Genomic DNA, 26062 nt, shown 5'->3' with positions numbered 1-26062 from the left:
CAACATCTTGGGAATATTTGCAAGCTTCCCTAAGAACGCATTCCATTCATTGCTTACTACTGGCTTTGTGGATTGTATCTCACATTAACATGTTTTCTATTTGCTGGTTTTATTTGTGTTAGGCTCTCCAGCGTGAGGTCATTCCTCCAATGAGCATAGCCTATTTACAGTATTCTTCCACAGTGCTCACTGCAAATAGGACTTTAAATCTTGTTCTTATTGTGTCACATTTACTGTGCATTCGATGACAAAGGTCAAATGCCACGCTCTGTCTTGCAGGGATCTTGGTGTTTACTTTGCTATCATTAACTTCAAAGTGAGAGTATTTTTTGACAATCTTGCATGAAAGGAAAACTCTTTTTTCTAGAAAACAACAAAGTTTAAATAGCTGTGGAGAAGTGTACAAGTATTTCTGAATTTAGGAGAATTATTTAGAAAAGCACAAAAGAAGCACTTTTTTGTAATTCTGAAGTGTGGCGGAATCAAATATTTTTGTGCGATCAGAACAAATCAATACAATAAGTGAGGACTTTCCATACATTAGGGTTTGTGAACTGTATACGTTTATCAGTAAAGCTGTATGTCTGTGCAAATGTAATGGTCATTTCAATGAAAAATGTGTTCTTTGTAATGGCAGTGCACTACCACACCATGCAAACTTCACATTACACCACTCAACTTTATACTACTCCACTCAACAACACTCTACTCCACTCTATGCCATTCCATTCTATGCTGCTCTAATCCACTCTTCAACACACCATTCCATTCTACGATACTCTACTCCACTCTAGGAGACGACACTCCATTCCACTCTGATACTCCAATCCACGTCACTCCACTCCACTCAACTCTACAACACTCCACTCTGCTCTACTACACAACACTCCATTCCACTCTATGACACTCCGATCCATGTCACTCTACTCTTGTCTAAAACAAGCCTCTCCACTCCACGACATGCCTCTTCTTCCACGACACAACACTCCACTTAACTCTATGACACGACATGCCACTCCAGTCTGCGCCACTCCCCTCTATGCTTTCCCCCTCTAAGACACTCTATGAGACGCCACTCCACTCTACTCCATGCCACGCCACGCCCCTTCACTCTACACCACTCTATGCCACTCCACTCTATGAAACTCCTCTCTCTGCCACTCTACTATACACCACTCTATTCTATGACATGCCCCTCCACTTTATGTCCCTCCACTATACACTACAGCACTCTACGACATAACACTGTACTAAACTCTAGCTCACTGTACCACAGTGTTCAAGACTCCACTCTACAATATTCCACTCTCTGACACTCTACTCCACTCTATGCCACTTCACTTTGACACTTTAATCCAATGTACGCTATGCCACTCAACTCTTACTTCACTCTACTCTATTCTGCTCTACAGCACTTTACTCCACTTTACCCCATTCCACTCTATACTGCTCCCCTCTATGCTATTCCACTCTACTACATCCTGCAACATTCTCCTCCACCGTACAACACTCTACAGCGTTGTCTGTTAATTCACTTTACAGCAATCTACTGCACTCTACAATACTCTGGGCCTGATTCCGAGTGAGGCGGGCGGCGGTAGAAAGACCGCGGAGGCCATTCAGGCTTTCCCGCTGGGCTGGCGGGCGACCGCCAGAAGGCCGCCCGCCAGCCCAGCGGGAAACCCCTCCCCACGAGGAAGCCGGCTCCGAATGGAGCCGGCGGAGTGGGTATGTGTGACGGGTGCAGTTTGCACCCGTCGCGTATTTCAGTGTCTGCATTGCAGACACTGAAATACACAGTGGGGCCCTCTTACAGGGGCCCCGCGGCACCCCCTACCGCCATCCTGTTCCTGGCGGGAGACCCGCCAGGAACAGGATGGCGGTAGGGGGTGTCAGAATCCCCATGGCGGCGGAGTGCAGTCCGCCGCCATGGAGGATTCTCCCAAGCAGCGGAAAGTCGGCGGGAGACCGCCGACTTTCCGTTTCTGACCGCGGCTGAACCGCCGCGGTCAGAATGCTCAACGGAGCACCGCCAGCCTGTTGGCGGTGCTCCCATGGTCGGTGACCCTGGCGGTCACCGACCGCCAGAGTCAGAATGACCCCCTCTGTGTCACTCATCGACACTCTATGTAATTCCTTTTATGGCACTGTATTCCACTGTACTCTACAACACACTACTCCACTGTATGGCACTCCATTCTATGCCACTCTATACCACTCCATTTTGCAACACTCTTTGCCACTTTACTTTACAACTCTCTACTCCACTCTGCAACACTCTATGCTGCTCATTCCTCTCTACGACACTCCACTCTGAAAGTCCATTTGGCAACACTCAACAACTATCCACTCTATGACACTCCATTCCACTCTATGCCACTCCACTCTACGCCACTCTACTCCAGTCTCTGCCACTTCGCTCTATGACAATCTACTCCCACTCCCTCAACTCCACACCACACCATATTACTCTGCTCTGTGCTCCTCCATTGTACAACACTGTATGACACTGCATAGACCATCTACTCCAGTCTTCAACATTCATTGCCACTCCATTGTATGACACTCTACTCCACTCTGTGCCACTCCACTCTATGACAATCTTCTTCACTCCACAACACTGGTGCCACAACACTCTTCTCCACTGTATGCAACTCACTCCACGTCACCCCTGCCACATAATTGCACTCTACTGTATGACACTCCATGCTACTCCACTTTACGCCCCTCTATGCTATTCCACTTTACGACACTGCAGCAGTCCATTTTATGACTCCTCCACTATCTCACTTCCACTCCACTTCTCCATTCCACTCTACTAACTTCATGCCACTTTACTCCTTCTACGCCACTCTACAACACTCCATGGCATTCTACACTACTCTACCCCACTTTATGCCACCCCACTCTACTCCACTCTACAACCTCTTACTGGCAAAAGAAAACTGAAATTGGTTCTCTGTACATTCCTCTGTAGCTGTACATCAAAGTCAGTAAAAGTTAGGCTTGCTGATAATATCCTCGAGATGTAAGTGCTTCTGTACGACACAAACAAAGCTGCAGGGAGCCATTAGATTAAGAACAGGACGATATGGGCAGGAAGTGGGCGTATATGTCGCTAAAGCTTCAAAACCTTCAGCAAGCAGGTGTGTTTAACAAAATGAAAACTGTATTATTGGTTGCCACAGTTTTCTAAAAAGGTTTATAAATGTCTGGCTTTAAATTGGATACCTGCTTCAAACACTGAAAACGGGTAGAAGATAAAAAAAAGTCTAAAACAGCATCAGGAAATAATTGATTATTCATGTGTACTCCCTAGAAAATGGAGATGACGGATTGAAATTTGCTTCACAGTGTGCATGGAAAGTCAGTGCCTGCTAATAGTACAAATGCGCAAATTATTTGATGGCAAATCACGTTCACAAGCCTTTTACAAGGGAGATATTAATTTAGCAACAACGATCCTTCTAATTATTATTTTTGGAAGAAGCTACAAAAATAAAATCCATGTGGCATCATGGGGACGACTCTTCAAATGCATGGCCCACCTCACCTAGCAGAAGCTTTTGTTGGGCCTCGCTCACAAACGTCAGGCGTGACTCCCCGGTGGCTTTTCGGAATTACAACCAGTTCGTTCAAAATAGCCACAATATACGAGGAACCATTCAGTAATTTGGGCAAGGCCGTCTTTTTTGTTTTGAGTGAGATTTCTTGCTCTGAGCTAGTTTAAGGGGACAAGCTCTGCCTAGACTCTCGTTATGAGTGACCCAGTAATTGATGTGATGTGATGAAATCTGACTCCACCGAGTCGAAATTTAGCTGGTGTGATAAACGGTACCCTATTTATGTTCATTGGGGAATAACATGCATATTTTGGAGTTTATAGCAACCAAAATCTGAATGTTTTAGTATATACAGGGCATTTTTCACACACTAACGGGCTTATTTACAAGCACCTTGAGATGGTGCGTTACTTTTTATATCGGGGAAAAAAGTGATGCGGCGTAAGGGGCTTGTAAATAGGCCCCTAAATATAGTAATTGTTGACCTGGAATTTTAACATAATACTGCACGTTTTAATATGTGCTGTACCAGGATTTCCCGCACATATTACAGCTAACGTGGCGCTCTTGGCATGATATTCTCATTGTAAGATCTATGTTAAGCAAATAACTCTCTGAGATACAGTTAGCCAGAGAACATTTCACTGAGATATATTTGAAAGTTTACTGAGATATATTTGAAACTGTATGGATAGAGAGAACATACGTCATCATTTTGGTAAGGTAGCCTCTATGAGATTTGCTTGATGGTTTCTGGCGTTTATTTATTTTGTGAGCATTCTGTGAGATTTGACATGGAACAATTCTGACTATTCGGTAAGACATCAGCTCTGTGAGGTTTATTTAGTAAAAGAAACATCCTTTTGAGACATGTTTTGGTAGAATAGCACATTGTTGAGCTTAGTTTGAAAACCACAGACGTCTATGATATTCATTTGGTTGTACCAAACTTTTTTTTAGAGATGCTCGGTATAGAACACCTCTGTGAGACGTACTGGATAGGGCTGTAGTGGGAGATATTTCTTATGGGAAAACATTTATTTTGAAAGCAACTCTGTAAGATGTATTTAGCATCAGAACACTTCTGAAAGATACAGTTGATCGGAGCACTTCAGTGAGTTTTAAATAATCTAGGAAAACCTCTTTGAAATGTATTTACTGTTCCAGAGGGAGAACCTCTTTTTGCACTATTCAAGCACTTATTCGACTTGTTTTTGTTAATAGATCAACTCTGTGGAATGTATTTAGTATGATAACACCTCTGTGAGATGTATTTGGTGTGAAAGCACCTCTATGAGATGTACTTACTACTTTGGTAAGATGTGTTAAATATGAGGACATCTCTGTGGGATGTATTTACTATTCAAGACCTTTTGTGATGTGTATTTACTATGATAGCTTGCTTGTAATACATATTTGATGATAGCAACCTGGTGAAGTTTACTTAATATGGAAGAATCTCTGTTGGATATATTTACTATTTGAGTACGTTTGTGAGATGCATTTAACAGAAAATCACCTCTTTGATATATTTAGCAAGAGAACACCCCTATGAGGTACGTTTGATCAGCACACCATAGTAAGGTGTCAGAATTCCATGCAGACAAGTACAAGGTAGGCAGCAGTTACGTGACCCCACTTGGGGTGGCTGCAGCCTTTTACTCCTGCTCTTCTGGGGCCCAGCCTACTATTTTCTCTCCGCATCTTGGTCAAGTGCTACCCCTTAAGCATTTGACTCTCAGTAGTAGCATGAGTCAAGCAGTCCAAGGATTTCAAAAGGGAGGTAAAGTTTGAGTGTAAGTGTAAACAAGCAACTCAAGGCGTCCTCCAGTAATCCAATAAATCAGGTCCAACTCAATACTAATCTTTATGTCAAACAAGTGTTTATTACACACAGCAGATAAAATCTACCACAGTGAAGTAATCAAAACAATTCCTTGCAGAGCCATGTCTAGCGCTTCAGGCGAGTTCACCTAAGTCCCTTTTGTCTAGGCCATTTCCTACTTTTTGAAGTGTCGAGGTCAGATATAAGGCGAATCTTCCACAGCTCTAAGCTTGTGTTCACGAACTTCGTAGCAAGTGCCTGCAAGACTCTTAAATAATTCTCACATGCGGCACATCGTGTGTTAATCCCCAAGTCTTAATGAACCCATGCCTGATATGTCTTACCAAGGGTGTATTAACAATAAAGCAGTGCCCTTCTATGCTCTGGTGTGTGTTCTGGTGATTTCAGTTCTGGGAAGCAAGTGCTGAGGCCTAGCGTCAGAAAGAGTACCTTTGGCAATGCGGGAACCTCCTTTTGCTGCAGAGTACCCCTTTGGCAGGAGTCAGAGGTCCGGCAGGAAGGCGTAAGCCTCCTGATCTTGCAAAAACCTCCTCAAGGTGCAGGTCCAAAGACCAACAGTGTTTAAGCAGCTCTTTAGCTCCTTGGGCTTTGTGGTGCCTTTTTGGGGCAGAAGACGGTGGCCATGAAATCCAGCTGATCCCCTTTCCTGGCAGCCAGGGATGCCCCAAGAGTTCATTTAGTTCTTTGGGTGGTGGCCTCTACAAAGCACTTGAGCAGAGGTCCCCAATCAGTGCAAATGGGTGACTGCTCACAACGCACAGTCGGCCATTGGTTCACTGTGGTGGGCCCACAGTGTAGTCAGTTCCACTGGACCTTTGGCCTCACACCTTCCTCACCGGTATCCTCATCTCAGGATCCCGCTGGGTCTCACTACTGCCAGACTCTCCTCACTGGACACACTGGTCTTGGCAGGCAGACAGGCTGATGCTTAAGGCTCAGGCATCTGCTCTTTCCATCCTCAGCAGTGTTATTGCACCCAGCTCGAAGACCCAGCAGACCTCGATCCCTGGTTGCAGTAGCGAAAGTTGTGGTGGTCTTGTCACATCAATGAACAACAAGTTGGTTTTCAGCTTCTACTTATATATAGTCTCTTTAGACACAAATGTGACTTAGTTCCAGGCCATTTGAAATTCATGTTGTGGCTGTTGGGATGTTTGAAGTGCCAACTCCTTGGTTCTATTCTTTGTTCAGGGGCCTGTCTACCCTTGCAGTCATGGCACCAGAGCTGATGGAACCACAACCTTGGTTGTGGCTGTAGCAAGAGACTATACCTGGGGTCAGCCTCCAGTGGTTCAAAGGATTAAGCTACCCACCTTTTATGATTCTGTTTTCCCGTAGTGTGTATCTTAATAGTCTCACCATCTACTATAAATATTGTGTTCTGGCCTCCTTGCCTAGCACCCAGCATTTTGAATCATAAAATGCCTTTGATACACACAGAGAATGTTCTGTTCCCCTCCTAGTGTAGTTCCCCCCAGCCCCGGGGTCTGTTGTCCATACCTCTATCTTAGTAATGTCTAGGCCCTGTGCTTCCCAAAATAGACCACATAGGCCTGGTATCATAAGAACACATGCATGCAGTCTTTAGCACACACAAACATACATGCACTTCACAGTACTACATTCATCTCATGGAGACCAAGCAGTTTGCAAATAGAGCAGCAGAACTTTAACCAAATGTGCATATAGGCTGCACTCCTATGACACACAATTACAGCCCAGCCATTCTACTGTTCACCATATCGGTATGCTGCTACCACAGCTCTTGTAATCTACAACTTTGGGTGAGGGCAATACCTCAACCTATTCTGAGGGAAATGCTTTTGGCGCCTCTCCCGGTAAATGGCAGAGGGCAGTCCATCAAAGTAGGCCTAAGTCATGCACAAACGCATGATCCGTGCTTATCCCATAACCAATTTCATAACCAGGGTTCCAGATCTACATTCAGGTGGGGCTCTCCTGGCTAGGGTGCACATCCGATACCATGCAGGGAAATGTTCTGTCCCAGCATAAGGTTTATTTAACATAAGTGTACCTCAATGAGATGTACTTAGTAAGACAGTAACTCCATGAGATGGATTTGATAAGAGTGCTCCTCTGAGAGATATATTTGAGTTTCTGTCCCTTCTGTGAGATACATTGAGTATCAGATCACTCTGTGAAATGCATTTAATATGAGAGCACCTTTGTGACATATATTTAGGCCCATATTTTTTTTTTAATGCAAAACTGTGCAAGCACAGTTTTGCGTCAAAAAGTATAGCACTGGCTTGCGTCATTCCAGAGCGCCAGACGGGCGCCAAATTCATGAAATGCCGCAAGCTGGCGCAAAGGGTTGGCTAGTGTAAAAAATGACGTTACCTGGGTGGGGGTGGCAGTATGGGAGAAAGCGGTTTTGCACCAAAAAATGACGATAGCCTGGTTAGAGGCAAAAAAGATACCTCTAACAAGCCTAGCATTACTTTCTGATGCAAAACTATCCTTACCACATGACTTCTGTATAACAAAAGGTAGGAGTCATGCCCACCACCCCAGTGGCCAGCACAGGGGACCAGTGTCCCCTGGGCATGGCCATTGCAACCTGTGCCATGCAGAGGGGCCCCACGTTGGGCCCCGATGGCACTTTAATTTAAAAATTAAAATACTTACCTATACTTACCTTACTTACCTGGGATGGGGAATCAAATTCTCCGGTATCCCTCTGGTGTGGGTGGGAGTGTTCTTGGGGCTTGACGAGGGCACTTGTGGACCCATTCCATGGTGTTCAACCATGGAAATGGGTCCACAGGTCCCCTAACACCTGGTCTGACCCAGGCGTTAGATAATGGTGGAAAGCAAGCTTTGCACCATTATTGAGCCCCTCCTCCCATCCGCGCGTCATTTTAGCTGTGGGGTTAGTACCATTTTTTAGATAGATCTCATTGATGCAAGATATGTGCACTCATCCAGAAAATGATGCTAACTCCAATATTTTGACACTAGACTTGTTTAGTGTCAAAATATAAATATGGAGTTAAGTGTGCGCTAAATTTGCTTTAAAAAAATTACTCAAATTTGGCGCAAACATAGTATAAATATGCCCCCAGTACCTTAGAATCTTTGTTAGGTATATTTGATTTGAGCACCTTGAGAAGATTTACTGTATTTGACTGACGGTTTGTGAGATGTACAAAGTATAGGAACAATTCTATATGACGATTATAACATTTGACTAGATTTTGTAGGCAACTATAAACTTGCACAAGCTAAAGACAAGTGATACTAATATTTAGGCATGCATGGGTGTTATCTAGGTGTGCGTAAACTATGCATGGAATCATTCTGTAGAACGTAACTTTACCAGGGAGTCTACTGGCCACTGCCATGCATTGCAAATTAGAGGTACACACACAAGTAGAATCATTAACTGTATTCACAAAACGTTTAACATGTATTTAATACATTTATAGGAGCACTCTACTTACAGGCAAATGATGCCCACTTGATGTGCGACAGCGGCTTAAAGTGTGTCATTCTGTACAAGCAGGTGTATTTAGGTAAGGGTGGCCTGAATATAAAATTAGTGCATTCTCAAAGTAAGCACGAAAACAGAAATAATTCATGATGACAGTGCCCTTTTCGCTGACATCATAATTGTGTGCTTTAAGTATACTCAGATTTGGGATTATGAAAACTGGAGCAAATCCCTTCATTTGGGGAATTCCATGGACTTGTGCTCACTATAATAATATGATTCATGTATGGATGACAAATACAAAAAAGAACGGATGATGGACAGAATGAAGAACAAATCAAACATTCACCCCCAGTCACAGATCTGGGTTTAATCCATCAGTTTTTTTGCTCACCATGCCAATCTAGTTTGTATCCAGTCATGTGCAAATCAGTCTTGGCCCTGCCAGTTTCAGGGTATCACCCCTTATCAGTCAGGCTAGCTTGAATCTGTGACTGTTCCCATGGAGAACAGGATAAAAGACTGATTTGCATATGTCTGGCTCCAAATTGTGATGGAATGGTGAGCAAATAAATTGATGGATTCAACCCAGATCTGTGACTGGGGTGGATGTTTGATTTGTTTTGCATTCCGTCCATCATTTGGGTTTTTTGCTATTGTCAACCTACGTGTGCTGGTTATACCCAAACGTGGGTTTCGTTCTCACTATGCCTCTGGATTCAAGGTAGCCTGGCTGATGAGATGTCATACACTGAAACTGATCCCAGGATACTTGATTTCTTTCCAAACAGTACCTGACCTGGCAGTTCATGCTGTACTTTTCCCATGGGGAATAGGATCAATACTGATTTGAATATGCTGTGTCCAAACTGGGGTGGCGTGGTGAGCAAAGGAATTGGTGGATTAAACCCAGATCTGTGATTGGGGGTAAATATTTGACTTGTTCCACATTCCGTCCATCATTTGGTTTGTTTGCTTAGGTATGGACAAGGCTAAAAAGAAATGTCTGTGCATATTGAAAAAAAGTTAGAAACTATACACAAATATAAACGTTATAAATGCATGTGGTAATTTACAACTGTTTTGGGAAATTTAGTCAAAAGTCACATGGGACTCAAAAAATAAAAACGACACCACCATCAGAAACATGATGAATAGCAACATATCTGCCTTTCGCAGACATGTTAGCGATATTTTCGCTCACTACTAACAACTGTAGTGATCTGCCCAATTAAATTCTAATCCTGGCCATTTTATTTTTTATGTATCGGAGGGAAACACAATAAAATGAATGCCAATAAATGATAACAAGGAAGTGTGTTATTGAGAGTGCACCAAATGGCAAGTTTGCAGGGTAGCTGTATATAAAAGCAAGTTACTTTTATTACTTTCATGCTAGTAAGGAAGAATCATCAAGCTGGTCTTAGTGACCTTGGTACCTCTACAAACTGTGGCTGTCTTTGAAGGCAGATTTCTGCCGAGCTGTTGCTGCACGCACAGCTCTCCCAGCACCCTCCTTAACAGCTTTCGTATCCTGGTAAGCGCCAACCTCTTAGCTGTTTTCTAGCTAAGTTACCATGTGAGCGGGAAGATGAATCAGTCCCATCCTCGAAGGTACATTAGCGCCATGATGAATGCTCTCGCATTAGGGCAACCCGCTTTCATTATTCAGCAAAATTGTTTATTTTGGGCCATGGATCTGTTATTCTGACACCTAATTACACATTTAACCTCAACACCTGTTCAACTCTGTAAATGTGCCAATCTGTGACGTTAACCCTTTGATACAACGGCTATTTCTTGTCTTGCACAGTTTGCTTTCATTTCACTGTCCGATTGTGTTCTTTACAAGCTGTGCATTGTTTATTCAAAGCACTCTAATGCTCCAGCGTCTGATACACGCTTTATAAAAACCTATAAATAAAAAAAATAAAAAAATAAAAATGGCCTCAGAGGCGATTCGATGGTGGCTGCAGTTCATAGTAGGGTGCTCAACACACGGTTTGAATGATAATAAACCTACGGGTCTTGTCCTGTCGGATGGAGTTTTCATAACATTCATAATATTTTAATTTTGTAATAGTGATACTGCACCATTTGGTCATTTCTAAGCATCTGTACTTTTGTCTGAAACAAGAAAAGAGGAACAGCGAAATAATGTGATTTTTTCCAGGTCCTCCAATATTATCACACGAAGAAGCAAAGATTACAACTCATGCTACTGCATCACAATTGGCTGTTTAACCTTGATACCACATTTCCTTAATACATTTAGGAAAATGTGTTATGTCTAATTGGCCAGTACTGGAGTTGATTAATTAGGACGTTAGACATTTACCTAAGGATCCCAGATCATAAGGCTCTTAGAATATGTGATGAATTGTGTTTAAGCATCAACATGTTGTAGAATGGTTCTCTATGCAGTACCATGATATGTCTACACTGCCGCTTTCCAACTTGTGTTCTTGATTATACCATTTTTTTTCAAGAAACTGCAGCTTATAGTGGTTGCGGGCCTAGTCAACTCATGCCTCGATCATGCAAGCTCACTATATGTCAGCCTTCATTTATCTACGCAATTTACCCTTTTAGAATTTGTAGAAAGCAACTTTTCATTCCTTCTGATGTCTCAAGAATAAGAGCACTGTTTTAACCTTTCATCAGTCCCTCTTCTGCTTCTCAGGGCTTACCAGGGCATAGTTCAAGACCTTTGCATTTTCCTAAGGCTTTATTCGTGAAAACAATTTGATACAACATCTCCTCTCCTGGAGCCCTCTACTCTCTCAGTAGAAAATGCCACTTTTCATGGCGTAACATGTTCAAGCTTAATGGGGTGTCTGGGGAACGATATCACAATAAGTTCCAAGACCCGAGCAGGCATCATTAAACAAAGTAAAGTTCTGACATGACCATTGTAAATAATTGTTACGGATGCAGAACCTAGTAAAGATTTTTTTTCCTTTACACAGGATGGTCCCTTTTAGTTACAGAGTCGAGGGACATGTTGGCGCAGACTATTCTTCTTTCTCTGAGAACATAAAAAAATGTAATCCATTAGAAAACTGAATGCTAAGCATACCAAATTTGGGGTCAGATTTACAAACTACTTTTAGTGTTGCAAACCCTGAGATTTGCAAAATTATGGTATTTTCGACTGCATTTTTCCCACTAGATACGAAGCCCTTTTTGCGAGTCAGAAAATCTTTCCAACTCACAGATGGGGTTCTGCAAGTCACTATGAATCACAATCAGGAAGGGACATGAAAGCACACCTTTCCCTTTGAGAATTGTGGTGGGCGGCCTCTGAGTAAGCAGGCAGTGATCTAAAGAACAACTGTGTGCTTCTTTTGATGTTTTCCCAAAGAGGAAATATATTTTAAAGCAAAACCTATAACCTTTTGTTAAGGAAGACAGGCTGTTTTAAAATAATAATTCCTATTTGAAATGCGAACATAGGGATGGAGGGTTTGTTGTCCCTTGCAGGCCATCTTTGTGTTCACAGCTGATTTTCCACCCTTTCCTTGCTCCACCATCCTAGCCTCCATGTCGCTGTCTCTCACCCATGTTACCCTTTTGCGCTTGACTTCCAGAGAAGATGATGATATTTGGATATGCTTTGCCAGGGAGCAAATGACGTCTACGACATTTGGATCAACTTGACCAGGGATCAAGCACTTCATCTCCATTTATAAAAGGGCATAGTGGCACCAAGAGCCTTAGACATACAATAACTGCCTGGGGGGTCACAGTGGAGGTGGTCAGGCCCACCCACAGGTTTCTTTCATTGAAGTGCATAGCTCCTCTCTCTGACGCATAGCATCAGCTGTTTTCCTGGCCAATGAGAGAGGCTGCAGAGTAACTGTCCTAGAGAAACAAAGCTGTCGCCCCTTCTTTCTGCTCCACAAGTTTTAGATTTGACTCCAAGAACTCTACAGTTCTACAGTTTCTTAATTTTTAGGTCTTGTATATGAGACAGTTTTTAGCTGTCTGTAGGAAAAAGCCTATTGTGGACCACAGAGCTTTAAGTGGGATGAAAAAGGCGAGGGGGTCCTAAAAACGGTGTGGCCTAAGTAACTCGGGACATGGCTTAACACATGTTAATTACAATTCTGTGCTTTACACAGCATGCTGCCTAAACAGTATTTAGAAGCGTCTTTGTGCGTTTTTTGCAATTGCATACAGATATCTCACACAGCAATAAACTTGCTTAAAGAAAGCCAGACTTATTGGCTTTGTGAGTGCTTGTTAGATGTTCAGTATAAATAAGTAACAATTATTATTCTGATATAAATAATTGGAATTTATAATTACAAAGATTCATATGTGACCATCACTATGAACACACAGGAGAGAGGCCAAGGATTGGATTAGTGTGTTGTTACTGCCCATTTATTAAGAGTGCCTTCAGCCTCAGCTCCAAAGCTCTTAGTCATACCCCATTATGAACACCCTCTCACAAAAAAAACTGGCCCGCACATCTACATGCGACTCAAACATTAGAAAACCCAATAGCCCAGACCTTTAGAACAGAGATCTCTTGGCTTTGGCTATACTCAGTAAAGTAAATTTCAATTAGGAAACACAATTCCACTGAGGCAAGGAGAGGATTTACGAATGTTAGCAAAATGAAATTCTTTGCCTACTGTTTAAAGACGTGAATGTGTTTGTCCACTGCCTGTACTTTGCCTTTCTGTCTTTGCTCCAGTGTTTGCGTATGAGCCTTGCCTATCAGTAACCTCTCCCTTTCTTACCAATTAGGTGGAGTGGCTGAAGAATGAGGATGTTCTGAACCCCTTGGAGGATACTAACTTCCTCATCACCATTGACCATAACTTAATCATCAAGCAGGCCCGGCTTTCAGACACTGCCAATTACACCTGTGTGGCAAAAAACATTGTTGCCAAACGCAGGAGCACCACAGCAACTGTCACTGTATTTGGTAACTATCCTGTGTCCCCTCGTATCTGTTATTGTATCAATGGTATGTTGTTGTCAATCAAAAGAAAGTCTCATTACACGGTCCACCACCAACTTGCTGGATTGGGCAGGGTAAAGATTTGAGTGCCTATTAGGCTTGAAGAAACAGTGCTTAATTTGTGCTCTTATTTGTAGGTGGTGGGCACCTCCACATATTTTTGGGGAACAGTGCTTATTTTTCACCATTAAGTGAGAGAAAAGCAGAAAGCGGAGAAAGAAGGAGGTCAAGAAAGAGTGGAAAACAGTGACAAAAGGGAAATAAGTTAGAAAAATAGATGGAAATGCATGGTGATAGATGAAAGAACTTTGACGTGGAATTAAGATAAATTAATCTTGCTTTTTGACAGCCATGGCATGTAACAACATTGATGCCAGACTCCCAGGAAATCCTTTGGGCCCCTACATTTATTTTAATTTTGCCAAATAGGCAATATAGACTATAAGAAAACTGAAAAACCCCTGTCTCCTTTCCGGGAGTCTGAAGTAATGCTTATTGGCTATTATAACACCACATCATAAGTATTTGGCGTGTCTGTTATTCCAGTTTGGAAAGTTGGTGTAGCCAGGAAGTAACAATACCATATAATTACACAATGGGGCACAAGGAAGTAGTTACATCTTCTGTATTTACAGAGACAGAAAATACAACAAACACTACGGCGAAACTGTTAAATCTGACTCTTTGAGAGTAGTTACATAACAGATATTTTGCTGCTTTTAACGGTGATGGCCAAGGCAATTTGAACTTTTTGGGGGGCAATGAACATCGAACGTGAAAAAGAATAAAAAATAACTATGACGTGTAGAAGGTTTAAACATATATAAGTGAGATGGTAATCGACAAACTATGTAGTTGAATCCTTAAAGAAACAGCAGAGGCACGGCCAAAGACATTATAGACAATATTGAGAATCAGGAAAGCATCAGGGGGCTTAAAATGGCATGAAAGGCACCTGTACTTAAAAAATGGTTCTTAAAACCTCAATTTATTTGGTAAGTTAGGAAGAGCCACATCTGGAGACCTGTGTGTAACATGCCGTGGATAGGTAACAATCCCAGCAGTGCTTTCTGAGCCTTTTTTCCCTTTTAGTAACGCTGTGAACAAAATCAACTGTTATTTAAACATCACAAGACAATTGTGTTCATGCTGTAACTATTCGCATAGTTAGTAGTATTAATACATTAAATCATAAGAATAATGAAGGACAGACTAGTTTATTTGAGTCGTTGTTTGTCTACTTTTGAGTGAGAAAGAAGTAAACTAATTACTGCTAAAATACTCCAGTGCCTTGTGCATTAGAGATCCCTCCCGACAACATTTCACCAGGTGATGGTTAACTCAGAGGCAAGTTTAGTTACCCTGAGCAGATTCTGTCTTTGTTCCATAAGAAGGCACATAATGACATTGTCATCTTGTATAAGTGCTGCTTACTAACTCACATCCTCTTCTTGGTCTACCTTTCAGTAAATGGAGGCTGGTCCACGTGGACTGAATGGTCGCCATGTAACAACCGCTGTGGCCATGGGTGGCAGAAACGAACCAGGACTTGCACTAATCCAGCTCCCCTTAATGGCGGACATTTCTGTGAAGGACACCCCTTGCAGAAGCTTGTCTGCACCACCATGTGTCCAGGTAAACCTGATTTCAGTATGTAGACAAAGTTACGTAGTAGCTTCATCTCTCAGTGCCAAATGTACATTGTTATTTCTGTTTTATAAAATGGGATATTGTTTCATGATTTTTTTCTTAAATGTTATTACACTGAAAATAATACTAAACACTATTATGCATGTCAGCGACCCAGCTACCAATTTACACTGAAATGTGTAAGCAAACATGGTGTCCCGTGAAGCAGACTGTGCTGCAAGACCTTACTAGACAAATTTGCATCTGTAATGAATAAATCTTCCTCTAATGCGATCTAAATAAAGAAAAAATGTGTCACACACTATATCTTCCCCACAAAAACAAATCTTCATGTGATATATCAAAGTGACCTAACATGTCTGCACAGGACATAGCGACCCACAGGAGGACATATCCGTAAGAGGTTCGTCTGCATGAACTGCACTGCTCTGGGATTCAGTCCCATTCAGAGAAACAGTTCTCGCTTTCATTTGAAACAATGGCCTTGCCTTTTCCAATGAGAACCATGTGTAACCAGTTATGATATGAATTCCAACATTTAGGAGTGGTCTTACCTAAGCATGCTTCCATTGCTGTCATCATCCCAAAGGAGAGTGCGAGTTGCTGTGTGTGTAATCCATTTAAATGTAAGAGAAAATTGTGATTTTCGGCTGACGAACTGTAATTCAAAGCAAGTGTCCGTTTCTCTGCACACTCCTATACCACAAAAAACCTACATGGAATCCAGTTTTACTTTTGTAAACACTACATTGTCAATCTAATGTATCTCTATTTGATGTGAATAATCCTGAATTGAGTTTGAGATGAGTATACAGAAAATTATTGTGCGCTTGCGCCATCGTATTACCCACATGATGCCAGACTCTTGCATTTATTCTTCCAGTAAGATCTTGTATGTCACTGTATCAAAAACATACAAAAATGCAAAAAACATATCATCAAGGTAATTAGCTTAGATAAGTGTGGACATCTGAAGACTTTCGGTGACCAGCAGATAGAAAACATACTAGGTGTGCACACAGGCACATCCTGAATGTGTAACTACAGGGGAGTGTGTTTTTAACCTGACCTGAGATACCTCAATCCACCCTGAGTTTAGTGCTTGTCTCTCCAAGAAGAAATTGATAATAGGTGAGAGCATTAGGCCTCATTTCTAATTGCATGATACAAATGTGTAGATAGGCAAGGCTTATGACAGCCTTGATGAAGGCCTGAGACCCATATGGGCATTCAACTAAAGGCCGAAACATGTTGGCACAATTATACGGACAGATGAGCCATTATAACTCATTCAACACCCAATATTAAATTCATTTTAACCATATCTAGGGAACTCAACAATAAAGGGAAGTCCTTGGGTATACCCTAAGATATTTTTATCTTCTTTCTGGATCCCTGCTATAATCCCTAATAACTCCCAGAAATGGCTGAGTCTGCCATTGTGGTATTTACTTACTGTGATGTGGATAATACCTATTGATGAAGCATGTAACAACAAGTTGTGGGTGAGGGGCTTACTCCAAAATCTTTTTGAGGTTTCATTGGGGTAACCATGAAATAGTTTAGACCTGGTCATCTACCTGTGTGTTCATGTTAGGTTATGGAGGACATGGCCCAGTAGTTCTCCTCTCTCGCTCCACTGGTGTATTCAAGTTTATACTTCTTACATTTGCTTACCTTGAAGACATAGTGATAGATACTCTAGTGAATGCAATATTTTTGCAGATTTATGTTTCAGCCAAGATAAAGTGGTGTAACAGCGATAAAGGGTATCCTAAACATTTAGTTTGTGGAAGGAAGCTTAAGGTAGTAGTCTCTTACTTCCAACCTCTAGGATATTCCCGAGCTTGTGTTTATATTAATGTATGTCTTTCTTTATCTGCTCTTCGTTCCTTTCATATCACTCTGGAGTACAGTGGATGGTGGCTGGACAGAGTGGAGCAAGTGGTCAGCATGCAGCACAGAATGCACCCACTGGCGGAGCCGCGATTGTAGTGCACCCACCCCAAAAAATGGGGGAAAGGACTGCAGCGGCCTTCTCCTGGACTCCAAGAATTGCACCGGCGGGCTGTGCATGCAGAGTGAGTTACCACTAATTAATACACTGTCATGGAATAACTGGAGGACACCTAGAAATTATGCTATTTTACCCAACAGGAATCCCATTTGTGTCTTCATCAGGATATTGACCACTGATATGGCTGAATTTACAACCATTGGCCATAAAAAGAAATGAGCGCCAATTGGCATTTTGTGTCAGCAGTTGTACATTAGAGAAAATCCCTAGCGGAGTATAGAAATGGGAAGACAGTAAAAAAAATGCAAGATAAAATTCTTCATGTATATTTCTTACCAAATTTTAGCTGAATTGACACGCAATTTCAAAAGTCGTATTGAATTTGTATTCTTTTGCTAGGCATTTAATTTTGTTTGATTTGTTAAGTATTTGTCGATCTAAAGTGAGGGTGACTCGAGCAGAGGAGTATGGAGTAGAGAGATGTTTTTTATATGGTATGATTTAGGTTTTGTTAGATGCAGTTTGTATTCGTGTTGTTCTTTTGTATCTTCTATTAATGTGGAAGAACAAAAATACTTTGACATTATTTGCTCAACCTTAAAATGATATTGTTTAACTAGCAGGAAACTAATGACAGCACACTTTGAAATTAAAAAAAACAAGGACCATCAAATCACTTTATAAAAACAGTCTCTCAAACACTGCAAACGTTCAGTCGCGGACCACATATAGAAAATTGGAGGTAACCTTAAAAAGTATTTCTTCTTCCAGGGATTCATAAAACCTGAACCTTTTGATATTGGTGCCAACCATAACGAATTTTCTGTGATTTAGTAATTATTGCAATATAGTTGATTAATTACTAAATGAAACCACCACATAGTGAAGAAGCATTCGATTTATTTCAACAAACATGTGCGAGTGGAACATTTAATTGTTGTGACGTAATTGTTGCACAGACCCATCCATGAACTTCAGGTCACTGGTGAACCCTGCAAGATGACTCAGCCTTTCATTCTCTCGTGGTGGAGAAAATGAATATCATTTTGCTGGGTAACAGAAGAATTCTTACAAGGTACTGAGTTCAAATTCACTTTCTAGTGGAGTTAACAATATGATTATTTGTGGTATTTTATTATCATCATCATCATCTTCCTCTACCACCTCATCATCATCATCATAATCATCCCTTTAGCGGCACAGAAAAATGTATCAACGTACCTCCTCCTACCTAATTGCTTCAAGAAAATACACTCCCACTTTCCTCTAGTAGAGCATCATCATTATTATTATTATTATTATTATTGTTATTGTTATTGTTATTATTATGATACCAAGAATATTGTGATGATAACTGTGATATGTTTATTCTTATAATTATCATCCCTCACAGAGGGACCGAATAAAACATCAGAATCCCCTTGAACCAATTTGCTTTTTCTGAATTACGCTCCGCCCCTACCATTTGGTGCTTCGCGGTCCTGTCCTTCTGAGATCCTTTGCAAAGCTCTCTTCTGCACGATGAGGCTGCACTGGAACCACGTGATGATAAAAGGGGGCTGCCTGGCAGCGGAATCAGTTCATGAGTCGCTTGCCCCTGAGAGACGTCTGTCATTTTGGTGGCAGTTAAGGAGCTCTGACAGCAGAGGCCATCTCGCTCTTGCAGGCAGAGCCAGGGTACATCGTGGAACTGCCTGCTCTTCTGAGGCGCAAGGAGGCGAGGCGGGGGCTGTCAGTCTAGGCTGTGTTCTTGCATACAACTAAATCTACCTTGTGTGGAAGCTGGCTGAAACAACTGAGTCAATTAGGTGTTTAAATATGCCCAGTGCATGCCTGTCATTTGGTCTGGGGAGAAAGTTTAGCAGAAGAGATATATTAAAATAAATCTGTATGCGATTAGAGCATTTTGCACTGTTAATTAAAATGGTTCATGTGGACACCAAACATATCGCGCTATCAGAAAGATCCAGTGGGAAAGTAGATGCTGTAATGCATATTGCTATGCTATGTTGTGCTGCATAAATGTGTAGTTGCTCACAAATTGCAAAAATACATACTTAGCCAGCTGTCACTCTGTAGGGAAACATCCATGCATGGTATCCAGGGCTAGGCAGGCACTGGAACATGGATTGTGAATAAATCTATGTTATGGTCTTCAAATGCAATATGAAGCGTTCCGCTTAGATTACATTCATCAAATTAAAGTCAAAATAGTGCGTGGCAATATAATACCACTTCTAATGTAGTCCCATCACGCTCAAATGTTAAATCACCTTAAAAACCATGTATACCTTTACCAAAGGCAACATTTTGAAAGATATCGCTGACACTGCCTTCATCGATCACTAACTGGCATAAAGTGGCAGCACTTAGGCAAAGCAAATCAGACTTCCTCACAGGCGTGGGCCTTCTGCACGGCTTCCTTCAGAAATGTCATATTGGGTATATTTCTTGCACCATTCTTTTCAGTCTTCTTTAGCATTAAAATACTGGTCAACTTTCAATGAGTTAATCACCTTTTATTAAGTAGTACAGTTCGATTGTCAACTGAGGTATTCTCTTGAAATTTTGAAGTTAAATTGAAATTAAAGCTGGTCAAATAAAGTTAACTTGGGTAGGTGGTGTTGACTTTGAATGTTGCAGAACAATTTAAATGGTAAAATTCCCACCTACCTTCACCAGCAAGGGAGCAACCCCCACTCCCAATGAATATGGGGCTCTGACTACAGAAGCTGCAAGTTTCTAAGATATAAGTGCAGATTGTGGCAGCTCTCGGACGAAGCTGCTTACACCTTCTCCAAAGTGTGTGCATTCATTGACGATACCTTACAGTAAGGGCGTATAGCTCTGTGGTGCATACATAGACCATGCATCTTTCACTTCCTTTTCATTGTCATTTAGCAGTAAAGTGCTGACGACTTTTCGATGAGGGTATCACCTTTCATGTAAACTATTGGCACAGTTCAGTTATCACTGCAGTAGTCTCCTGACATCAGAAGGAACCGAACCTGTTGGATGGTGGTGACTTTGAGTGCTGCAGAACAGTTCACAAGTTCCACCAAGCAGGCCTCTCCTTGGTGCGGAAGGCACAAGTTTCTAAGATATAAACCCAGTGAGGCATATTTACGAGGTTAGTGGTGCAGGGCAGCACAGCAAATTCCTTGATGTGCATCCCTGCATTACAGGAAAGGGCAGGAATGTGCTGTATTAATCCAATTCCTATCCTTTCCCCTTGCTCTGGTGCCGCACTGGCAGCCTAGCACCAACCTAGCACCTAGCTCCAACGCAGGCAATCGTGCACCATGGTGCAAAGGTGCCTGTGTTGTAGGAAGGAATATTTTTGTGCAGGAAGGGGCACTTCTTACACAAAAACAATCATGAGAGGAAAAAAAAGAGGAGAAATATACATATGTTTCTCCTTCTTACATTTCCCCAGCGGAGGTGTGTCCTTTTGGAGCAGTACCAGGTTTACAAGGTCTTTTAAATCTGAGAATGCCTCAAAAACCATGGGAGTTGTGTGGGGACACCAATGCAACGCCCATGGAACACCTACCCAGAACGGAGTAACACAACACAGCAATTTGCACTGCTTTACTCCATATTTTTGGAGCCGCTCAAAGCCACACAAAGTGGCTTTGCATAGCTTCAAAAATATGACTTAAGGCAAAATATGACTTAAGGTTTGCGTTGCTCTTTCACCACGATGCGTGTTGCAAAAGTAACACAAATCAGGTCATATATATGGCCCTTTGTGTCCTGCTACTCATGTAAAGCAATATAGACCTCTGTCACAGGTGTGTGTCTCCAGAGAAGCTGAAATAAATCGAATGCTTCTTCACTATGTGGTGGTTTCATTTAGTACCTTTTACCCGCCACAAAACAGTGCAGATTATTTTATGCATTTGTATAGGCATTCCAGATGCCAGACACGTTTTACACACGTGAGTCAGTTGCCATCACAGATTCCGTTACTAATAATCACAACTTTGGCAAACCTGTATTCTCTAAACCATAGCAGGGCACAATTCTTTCAGAAACGTACGTAATATGCGTATTTATCTAGTTAGGCCCTTCTCTTCCACGTTGTCCGTAAATAATGATGATGATGGGGATAATGAAGATGATGCATCATCATCATCATAATATCAATATTATTGAGAATGCAAATACTGCTAATAATCACACTGCTATCTCCACTACAAGTTGAAAAGCTTCATTCTTCCTAGTTCTAACTTCGACACTGGTGTCTGATGTCCCTTGGGGTCTGTACTGTGCATCAAAGCCGATCATATTAATGAATGCTAAACTGTCACTGTAAACAAACTACTAATTACATTCCATTTGTCTCTCTATACTGTGCGTTAATGTTTTATTTTATTAATTTCATTGTCACCTTCACTGGTTTCATCCTTTTGTGTGTTGTTCTTTTATTTTCCTAACAGATAAAAGGGTTTTAAAAGAACCAAAAAGTAATCGTAAGTTTCCATTTCATCTATTATTTTATTTGTTCCCATTCTCGTGCATTTTGTCTTCTTTTGTCATCCTCGCTGGCGAGCACAGAGACTTTCCTTACGAGAGAGGGGTAAATTCAGATTATCTTGTTATTCCTGGGGTGGGGTCTATGTAGATATCGTGTAGCCGGCTATTGAAGTTAAACAAACGTATTCTGTTTCCTTTTAGTGAACGGCTTAGTTGGTGCACTTTATTCAAGGACATATCTGCCTCTGTTTTAAGTGTCATTAAAGCCAAATTTGATGTGTTGCAAGGTGCTGCTACAGCAAAAAAGCACTGCATATCACAGTGCTGTCCAGTGTCATTGAATGGCACATGTTCTTAACACTCATTTTTGAAAACTAGACATAATTGTCATCATCATACTTTGACCTACATCAAAATAGAGGAAGGCCGAAAAAGAAAAATTGAGGAAGAAATAACAGTACAAGAGAGGAAAATTGAGAAACCACTGATTAAAAGGAACCAGCAAGAGTGATATAGAAAGAGCCAAAAAGTGTAAGGCGGTGGAAAAAAGTGGTATGAAGTGGAAAGGCAGCATTGGTAGTGGGCTTCTAAGAAAATCCTTAGGCCCTTCAGTGGCACCAATGAGTTTCTTACTCAACAAGGGCATGTGGACTTTGGGCTGCCTTCTTCCTGATGACAGACATTTCATCAGCTGAACTGCGGTGCCTATTAGCGCTGCAGTTGTGTGTGGGGGGGAATCCACAGACCACTAAAGAGTGTGAGGGAATATTGGGCGGTCCTGCAAACTTCCCCACTTTCTGATTCATATTTCACAACATGGATGTGTTGTCCCTTTATTAATCAATACATCACTGGTGTTGGTTAGAAAGGTCAGACACTAGAAGCATCCTTTATAGGTTGCTCTGGCCCTCACCCACCAATGTAGCCTGCTTCATCATGCTCCTCTCTGGGCAAGCATTGCCCAGCAGGCCCTTCAAAGGAGACTCTTCATCAATGGCAATTCATTGGACTGTGTGGTAATGCTATAATTTACCTTGAATATCCAGGGTGCTATCAAATGTTTAGGTTTTTCACAGCACTTCTTCAGACTATTGCAAGCTCGAGAGCTGACTTCATTGCACTTCAAGGGCTCAGTTTATCTTTAGGGATGGGTCTGATAGATCCCAGAGCTCCAGTGTGAAAGTCAGTATTATTTACTTGTTTTATTTCTACTCACTATCACCAGAGATGGGATTTAGAATATAGGGATACCAGATTACACATACAAGAGTAATATTTTCTACCCCAGGGGAGATTAGGGCATTATCCCATGCGCCTGATAAATCGCCATTGATTCTTTGGGAGGACATTAGGCAAGAAACATGTTGACTTTTTCATACTAACCTGAGGTTCTTTGTCTTCCGTATTGGTTCATAGCCTGTGTTTTTTCATCTTGGCACTGGCTTCCTGCAAGCAATAAACAGTGGTCATTTGATAACCCATTGCCAATATTTACCTCCTTTTCCCAATCTACCATAAACCGTCCAGAGCTAGGAATAGGGCATAACCCTGCTGCTTAACCCTTAGAAGTTGAGTTAAAATATCTCTGGCAAAGAGACCCTTTTTAGGGGCCTGCTGGTCAGTGCTGAGCCTGCCCTGCGAGGAGCACAGCCCGGAGATGAGGCATGCCACTTCGGAGGGGGAGGGCCAGTGTACCCTACAAAGTATGTCTCTAGTGTCTGGCCTTTCTAACCAACACCAGTGATCCATTGATTTATGACACAACAGCACACCCAGATTGTAAACTAAGTAGGTGGGGAAGTGGCTGTCAGTAGGTTGGGAATAGTAGCCATGCTATTGGGGGGCATGGGTACCACCCTTTAAAAAAAAACAGAAAACGGCTATCATCGTGGGGCAAACACGGGCATCGGGAGTGAGTTGGTGTTTGCCATGTGGAGTTTGCCATGTGGAGAAATGTCTGGAAATCCAAATCAAGCACTGGCTTCATATAAGTATGTTAAGTTAGAAATTAGTTTAAAGTATGCATTGTTGTCTTGTAGCTGATCTATTACTAAGTTGAATGAGCTCATTGGGAGGCATGCTTGAAAAGTTGTACATGCCAAGGCATCCATTCTTGACCTCAAGGGAATTGTAACTTAGTACCAGGATTATGCCTGAGCTTATTTCACTTGAAGGACCAATGAGCTTCACAGAAATGCCGACAAAGTGTCACTGACACCCTTCCACTGATATTACTGGTAAATCTGTGGCAATACTGAGAACTGGTCATTTTGTTATCACGCATATCACAAAATCCTACTCCCTCAGCTTATTCACCTAAAAAGGAATAGGCGAGTATCCTTTACATGTATTTTTCAACATGTTTCAGCTCTCATTTATTCTGTCTAAATTGGTCAGGCACGTTCATCAGTACAGCTTTGGAATGGATGGTGAAAGAAGGTGCGAAGGGTGGTAGGGGTAGTTGGCAGAACGTTAAGTATTTTTCCAATTTGGGTGAGGCAATATGCAGAGGGTGGTGGGTGGGTGGTAGCATGCCAGTTAACATTTTCCATTTGGCTGCAGATATTACAAAGTTTGGTAGTGAAGGGAGGCAGGAGGCAAATAATTTTATAGATTTGGGAGAATGGGAGTTGCAATGGGAAGGGTGACAAAAAGATGGTGTGAGGGGGTTGCAGGGCACATACTTTTTGGGTGGGTTAGGTAAATGTGGAGGGTGGTGGGATGGGTGGCATTAGGCCAGTTATTTATATCTCCCACATTACATCTTTGTCTCTGCATATTAGGGGTTCTAAGTGATGCTGTAGACAACTCAAGCTCTGCTTTTGCTATCTATTTGATGTCACTCAGAGCCCTTGCTGAAAAACATTTCTGTTATTCACTGTTATCCATCTATAATACTGTGTAGTGGCACCACGGTACACACTTTATAGTATATGCTCATGATATGCTATGATTTACTGCCACTCCACCTCAGGCTTTGTCCATCTATGACCATTCTATAAACTTGTCTCTGTTTTCTCTGACATTCTGGGTCAAAGACGCATCCCTGTTTGGATGTGCCTTTTCTTAAATGGCCCATGTGATGTCATATGGCTCTTCTCAAGATGGTATGTTAACAATGACTTTGTAATCTGCTCACACTGTGGTTTCTCTTATGTTCCATGTTTATGATATTTATAGGCCTAATTCTCATACCCAGATATCGAAGTCGACACGGAGTAGTAAGCATCTACAATACAATGGCATACAGGGAACTTGTGCATTCCCAAATGCAACAAATATAAAGCATACAGCATTAGTGTGCTTCTGCTGTGTAGTTGTAGAACACAAAATGGGACTAAACTAAGACAGTCACTTCCCTCTCAGGCAGTGAGTCAGCCATGACCTCTTTTAAAGTCAAAGAAAGCATCCAGAAATAGTCTGGTCAGAAGACAAGATTATTTGTGTGTATTGAAGATGCCGTGAACTGCTGCTCTGACACAGACCAATGTTGTGGTGATGCTGAGAGCAGATGTGTCCAAGTCTGGAACTCATAAATAGATGTTACACTAGCCATACATTCTCAGCATTATGAAATGGCAGAACCTGTATTACCAAGCGCTACATAAAAAAAAAGTTATTGCCAGACTGCCCCAACATGCACCAGACAAAGAAACCTAGGGCAGATGATGTGGCATGAGGGCCAGAGCTGCCGACTTTGGATCTGGAGAACATGGTTCAAGTTTCGCCGCCAGCTCAACATCCCGTGATTTTGGGCAAATCACTTAATCTTTCCTTACTACCAAAAATGAATGTGTTCTTGTGTAATGTAAGCAGTGCTCATGTAAAGTACTGTAGGTACTGTAATACCTTTGTATCATGTTTACGCTAACTGTACTCTGTTTGAAGAGGCCCAATTTACATCCAAAGGCTAGATGTTATTTGCTATCAAGCTTGAGGCCGTGAAGTGCTTGGGCCTGGAGTCACAACTCCTTTTCCACTATTTTGGAGACCACATCTTTCGCCATCTTCTTGCCTAGAACTAACTTATTTGCTTGGTTGATGACCCTCCATGTGCTCTTGCCTGGTGTTAAGCTCT

General features: G+C 41.8%; 1 protein-coding gene across 2 annotated transcripts in view; it reads left to right on the top strand.

Moving 5' to 3' along the window:
• UNC5B (unc-5 netrin receptor B) overlaps positions 1 to 26062 on the top strand; it is a 409451-nt gene that overhangs the window by 268383 nt on the left and 115006 nt on the right. The window contains exons 5-8 of one of the 2 annotated variants that reach the window (XM_069240568.1): positions 13622 to 13802; positions 15306 to 15473; positions 17405 to 17569; positions 21948 to 21980. In XM_069240568.1, coding sequence (XP_069096669.1) covers positions 13622 to 13802; positions 15306 to 15473; positions 17405 to 17569; positions 21948 to 21980 — 547 coding nt within the window. The remainder of the gene's footprint in view (positions 1 to 13621; positions 13803 to 15305; positions 15474 to 17404; positions 17570 to 21947; positions 21981 to 26062) is intronic. The other variant, XM_069240569.1, reaches the window with a different exon arrangement.

Source organism: Pleurodeles waltl, chromosome 6 (genome assembly GCF_031143425.1).
Source record: "Pleurodeles waltl isolate 20211129_DDA chromosome 6, aPleWal1.hap1.20221129, whole genome shotgun sequence".
In the NCBI taxonomy this organism is placed as follows: Eukaryota; Metazoa; Chordata; class Amphibia; order Caudata; family Salamandridae; genus Pleurodeles; species Pleurodeles waltl.
The sequence above is the reverse complement of the archived record's forward strand: the minus strand, read 5'-3'. Positions and strand labels throughout refer to the sequence as shown.